This window comes from Dendrobates tinctorius, unplaced genomic scaffold (assembly GCF_039654945.1).
Source record: "Dendrobates tinctorius isolate UK_male_01 unplaced genomic scaffold, ASM3965494v1 ptg000037l, whole genome shotgun sequence".
Classification (NCBI taxonomy): Eukaryota; Metazoa; Chordata; class Amphibia; order Anura; family Dendrobatidae; genus Dendrobates; species Dendrobates tinctorius.
Window position 1 is genome coordinate 21,952,977 of NW_027361705.1, and position 6,639 is coordinate 21,959,615.

The 6,639-nt window shown below is 42.7% G+C and overlaps 1 protein-coding gene across 1 annotated transcript; it reads left to right on the forward strand.

Annotated features, from left to right (window-relative positions):
• The first annotated feature begins 2,355 nt into the window (after positions 1–2,355).
• LOC141088042 (ATP-dependent DNA helicase pif1-like) lies at positions 2,356–6,343 on the forward strand. Its single transcript, XM_073573900.1, has 2 exons — positions 2,356–4,579; positions 4,662–6,343. Exons 1-2 carry the CDS (start codon positions 4,447–4,449, stop codon positions 5,909–5,911), a joined length of 1,383 nt encoding a protein of 460 aa, XP_073430001.1. The 5' UTR covers positions 2,356–4,446; the 3' UTR covers positions 5,912–6,343.
• Positions 6,344–6,639: the final 296 nt, after the last annotated feature.

Genomic DNA, 6,639 nt, shown 5'->3' on the forward strand with positions numbered 1-6,639 from the left:
GGTCGCCAACCTATGTAACTTTTGAATCATACCATACCTTTGATAATGAGAATTTAAAGAGAGTCGAAACGAATTTGAGGGGAAGAGATTTTAGGATAGCTAGTTTATCATCGTGTTTTTTTAGTTTAGCATATTTCCTCCAGGCATCGAAAATGGCATCAAAGATCGGCTGACCATGTGATCTTGATGTACATTCTATTATACAGTATATTTGAGTAAAAGATCCCTTAAGGATGTATAGTCATTATGATCCAATTCTAAGTCCAACCATGAAGGACATTCCCCCTCTTTAAACCAATGGTTACTATGTCTGATAAGAGTCGCTTGATGGTAGGCCCATAGGTTTGGTAAGGCCACTCCTCCATTATTTTTACTTCTATATAAAACATTAAGTGCTATCCACAGTTTTTTATTTTGCCAAATAAATGAATTTATCAGATTTTGTAGCTTAATTATCAGTTTCAGATGAACCTTCAACGGGATCGTTCGGAAAACATATAAAATCTTAGGTAAGATAAAGGACTTAACCACCAGTACCCTTCCGAACAATGTGAGTTCCATAAGGCCGAAGTGGTCAAAATCCTTGGAGATAGTTTTAGCAAGAACATCAATATTGGACGACACAATAGTTTGGACATCGTGTGTAATATTGATGCCTAAGTATGTCAAGCTCCTCTTCTCTAACTGAAACTCAGTCAAGTCCAATATGTCCTCAATATCTTCACGTGCTAAACAAAAAGGTAGAATTTTACATTTAGAGTTATTAATTTTAAAAAAGGAAATGTTAAAAAACTGTTCTAGTATTATTTTTAGGGCCTCCACAGATGCAATCGGGTTTGTGAGTGATAGAAATAGGTAATCGGCGAAGAGGTTAATTTTATGGGAGCGGGCTTTCGTTTGAATTCCTGATATTGAATGTCTTCAGCAAGAGACTCAATGGCAATTGCGAAAAGTAGGGGGGATAAGGGACATCTTTGCCTGGTGCCGTTGGTGATAGCGAAAGGTTTAGAGAGATGATTATTTAGGTATACTCTAGCAGTAGGTTCTTCATATAATGAAAAAATACTGGATATAAACTTATTATCAAAACCAAACTTGGACAATGTGCTTTGGAGATATAACCAGTTTACTCTGTCGAACGCCTTTTCAGCGTCGAGGGATAGAAACAAGGAAGGAGTATTAGAGGATTTTATCATGTTTAGAATGTTAATTATTCTCCTAGTGCCATCAGACGCTTGTCTGCCTACTATAAATCCCACTTGATCATCTTGAATCAATTTCGGTAAGATGATTTTAAGCCTATCCGCTAGGATCTTGGCATAGATCTTAACGTCGCTATTAACCAAGGAAATAGGCCTAAAATTTTCCACCTTGTCAGGTTCGCCTTTCCCTTTAGGTATTACTATTACTGTAGCTTCTAACATATTTTTGGGAAAGTATCCTCTAGTCGATACCTGGCCAAAAAGAGATTGCAAATATGGGGTCAGTAGGTTAGAAAACATTTGATAGTATTCGTTAATGAAGCCATCCGGGCCTGGATATTTCAATGGTTTAAGATGACAGATAGTGTTAGTTATTTCTTCCTTACTGATAGAGCGATTAAGAGAGTCTAGTTCCAAGTGATCAATTTGCGGAAGATTCAGACCCGAGAGGAAAGAATCAATAGACAACTGGCTTGGAACTGGATTTGAGGGATCAAGGTTTAAGTTGTATAGTTTTTTAAAATAGGCAGAAAAGACATTCTCAATGTCCTGTGGATGTGTTTTCGTGGCCCCGGATGAGGATTGAATTTGAGAGATTCTTTTACGAATACGTTCTTGTTTAAGCTTGTTCATCATATATTTAGTTGGACGATTTTTGTAGCATGGGATGGAGTACCTAATTTAGACTGCTGATCCTCTTTCGCTTTAATACTTTCTTGTAGACTAGTAATTTTTTCCCTGTTCTCCTTTTTATGCCTGGAGAAAAGTTGCATAAGGCATCCCCTAATAACCGCCTTGTGAGCCTGCCAAAAGGTGAATGGATCTATGTCATTGGTATAGTTTTCTTTGAAATAATTTGTTTGTTTGTTCAGAAGAATCGGTGCTGATGGGGCACAACAGGCCCTGAAGAATTGGTGCTGGTGGGGCACAACAGGCCCTGAAGAAACGGTGCCGGTGGGGCGCAACAGGCCCAGAAGAAATGATGCCGGTGAGGCGCAACAGGCCCTGAAAAAATGATGCCGGTGAGGCGCAACAGGCCCTGAAAAAATGATGCCGGTGGGGCGCAACAGGCCCTGAAGAAATGATGCCGGTGGGGCGCAACAGGCCCTGAAGAAATGATGCCGGTGGGGCGCAACAGGCCCTGAAGAAATGATGCCGGTGGGGCGCAACAGGCCCTGAAGAAATGATGCCGGTGGGGCGCAACAGGCCCTGAAGAAATTATGCCGGTGGGGCGCAACAGGCCCTGAAGAAATGATGCCGGTGGGGCGCAACAGGCCCTGAAGAAATGATGCCGGTGGGGCGCAGTGATGATGCAGTCTCTAAATCTACCATTCACCAGTCTCTGCCCAGAGTCCCTCAGTAAACCAGACGGGGGCCTCTACTGCAGCCTGGAGTGAGGTGGCGCCCCCTGGGGCCGGTGATGACAGGGCCGCAGCTGTGGAAGAAGGCAGGGGGGCAGTGTCCTGACCGCTGTAAAGGAATGGTCTATAGTCGCAGCGGTCAGTGGAGGTCGTGGACTTGCACAGCAGGACGGGAAACAGCGGGGGCGGCTGTATGCGACCGTATGAGGGGAGCGGCCGCCGGTGCAAGGCTCTCACGTGTCACTAGTCGGTAAGTCCGCGGCTCTCCTTTCACAGGACCCTGTCGGTCTCACAACAACACACCGTTCGCTCCCTTGGTCCTCTCTGTCTCACCTGACTTCTTGTCTGTTGTCTGGCTCTCTGTCAACTGCCACTTCAGCGCGCCCCCTGCTCCTGTTAAGCTTGCCCCGCCCCCCGTTTCCCTGACAACTTCAGTCAAGTCTTTTCTTTTACTGTCCTCCCAGCATCGTTCCCTCAGGAACCCTGATGGCGGTCCCCTGGGCACCTGCCTCTTCACTGTCTGGGAGTCCTCCTCACCACACTCCCCCACTCTGTAAGCTCGCCAGTCCTCGGGCGAGGGCTTTAGTCTATTGAGTTCGGTCTGTAGGGGTTTCAATGTTCGTTGCCATATGAATTTGTCTTGCTCATATCGTTCAGGGGGTTTGACCGCTCGGAGCGTCTAAGATCAACCGGGGTAGAGTCGTCTGGGGTGGTGGACATCAGTGGGCTGGTTGGTGCAGGCGGGCTAATTGTGTCAGGTGATTCATTACTGAGTGGAGGGCCTCTGGGTCCTGGGAGACAATCTTCATCGTCATCCGGGTCCCAACATACGGAAGACAGTTCAGATGTCGACGGGATAGGCTCCAGTTGCTTCGGGTCGGAGGAAGTACATGGGCGTAACGTATTATGATGCACAACACGAGTGGGCAGTGTTTCATCCTCTTCAGGTCGTATTTCGTACACCGGTCCGTCAGGATGGATATGGCGTAAGACCCGATAAGGATATCCTCCATCCCATAGTCGAGTGCCCATATACCCATCACACATCCTTCATCTCATAGTCCCATGCCCATATACCCATCATACATATCCGCCATCCCATAGTCCCGTGCCCATATACCCGTCATACATATCCTCCATCCCATAGTCCAATGCCCATATACCCATCACACATCCTCCATCCCATAGTCAACCATTATGACATCATAATGAGCAGCGGGGCTTGCAACCTATGATGACATCAGCGTCGCCATGGCAACCATTATGACATCATAATGAGGGGCGGGGCTTGATACACACATACACACTTTTTCCCCATTATGTAGATAGGGGCAAAATTGTTTGGTGAATTGGAACGCGCAGGGTTAAAATTTTGCCTCACAACATAGCTTAGGACGCTCTCAGGGTCCAGACGTGTGACCGTGCCAAATTTTGTGGCTGTAGCTGCGATGGTGCAGATGCCAATCCTGGACATACATACACACACACACATACATACACACACTTGAGCTTTATATATTATATGCCCGGTGAGCTTCGACAGCTATTTGCTGCAATCCTGAACCACGCCTACATCACAAGTGGACTTGATTTATACAACAAATATAAAAATAACATGATGGAAGACTTCCTCCTGACTCATAACGAATACATGGCCGAGCAGCAAACACTTGCCAATATCCAAGACCACTTACGACAGTTTGCTAAAGATTGCAAAAGTTGTGGACTACCTTCCCCATCAGATGCGTATAAAATGTGTGACATTGTTGATGTGGAAAGGGAAAACAAGAATCTGAACGACTGCAGTTTCTGATGAACCTAGAACAACGAGGCGCCTTTGAAACAATCATGAATGCAGTTAATGATCCAACCACATCACAAAAATGCTTTTTTTATCTGGTGCAGGAGGTTGTGGAAAGACTTTCGTGTACAAGGCTTTGACATCTACTATACTTGGGAATGGTGGCATTGTAAAAACAGTTGCTCCTACCGGTTTGGCAGCTACATTACTAAAAGGTAATTTTAATTAGATTACAGAATACTGAAAAACGTAAATTTAAGATGTCTGTATTGAAGATTTTTTTTTTGCTTTACACAGACGGTAAAACAGTCCACTCCGGATTTGGAATTTCAATTCATTTGAATGAGAGAACTGTATCAAGTATTAAAGAAGGAACCTCAGTCTGCCGAGAGCTTCGGGATACTAAACTTATTATATGGGATGAAATTTCAATGTCTCACGTTCATCTTTTCAATGCCGTTGATAGAAGCTTACGTATTGTTCACAATGAAGAACCTTTTGGTGGGATCCCGATTGTTGTTGGAGGAGATTTTTGTCAGCAAGCTCCAGTTGTACTTCATGGAAATCGCGTTAGTATTGTAGAGGCGTGTGTCAAGAGCAGTTCAGTCTGGAAATCCTTCAAGGAACTGAAATTAATCAGGAATATGCGAGTCAATCCTGATGAGGTTGAATTTTGTGAGTGGCTGCTAACTGTTGGATCAGGAGTTGAAGATGGAAATCTGGTGAATTTTGTGAAGCTGAGCAAAGACATTCTGACTCATGACGTCGTGACGAGCATATTTGGGAATGACCTGAACTCTCTCACTCCTGCTGATCTTGCTTCCAGAGCAGTACTATGCCCTAAAAACTGTGACACGCTGACAGTCAATGAACAAGTGTTAAACATGCTTAGAGGTCAGACTAAATCATACTTCAGTGGCGACAATATTTCATCCTGTGAGACAGAAGAAGAAAGAGCTCAGTACCCCATCGAATTTGTACATTCCCTAACTCCTATGGGCCTCCCTCCTCATATGCTGAACCTTAAGAAAGGATGCTGTGTCATGCTACTCCACAATCTAAATCCAAAGAAAGGACTTTGCAATGATACTCAATTAATTGTAGAAACTCTTGGCACAAATCTCATCGACTGCAGTATTTATTCTGGGGAGCGTCGTGGTCAAAAGGTTCTCATTCCAAGAATACCATTGGACACTAGTGAAAATTGCGATATCCCGTTTAAGTTAACAAGAAAACAATTCCCACTTCGTCTGGCTTATTCCATGACAATTACAAAATCGCAAGGACAAACATTCGATAAGATTGGCGTTTTCCTACCTGATCCTGTATTCACACATGGTCAATTATACACTGCATTCTCTAGAGTAACAAGTTGTATAGGTCTTTCAGTTCAAATTGTACCTGGTAGAAGTCAAGGAAAGATCTTTGAAAATGACGAAAATGACTATACATTTAATTGTGTTTACAGAGAAATTTTAACTTCATTTATGTTTCGTTATGAAATTTGTTTAGATGCTGGAATGAATAAAAAACGCACATCTTACTGAATTCAGTTTGTTTTTGATTTTACACTGTGAATAAAATGTATCATTAGTATTTTTCAGATTATTAATGATTATTATTGTTATTAACTTCATTTTAATTTAATTTACCACCTGCGTAACCACTGTTGAATGTTGTCATTATTTACTTTAGATTAATCACCAGCAGCGTTAATTAGATAGCAATGAGCGTGCCGAGCGTTAGCTGGCTGGAAACAGCTAGTTGAATCTTATTAGTAAATATTCCCTTTTCTGATCTCGTTAACTATATAGCTCTGTTCAAAGAGACACTGACAAATTCAAAAGCAAATAATCAGCTAAATACAGCCCCTGGCAAAAATTATGGAATCACCGGCCTTGGAGGATGTTCATTCAGTTGTTTAATTTTGTAGAAAAAAAAGCAGATCACAGACATGGCACAAAACTAAAGTCATTTCAAATGGCAACTTTCTGGCTTTAAGAAACACTACAAGAAATCAAGAACAAAAAATGTGGTAGTCAGTAATGGTTAGTTTCTTAGACCAAGCAGAGAGGGAAAATTATGGAGTCACTCAATTCTGTGGGAAAAAATAATGGAATCACCCTGGAAATTTTCCTCCCCAAAACTAACACCTGCATCAAAGTGTTTTTTTCTTTGTTTTTCATGATTCCATAATTTTTTCCCACAGAATTGAGTGATTCCATAATTTTTCCCTCTGCATGGTCTAAAAAAGTAACCATTACTGACTACCACA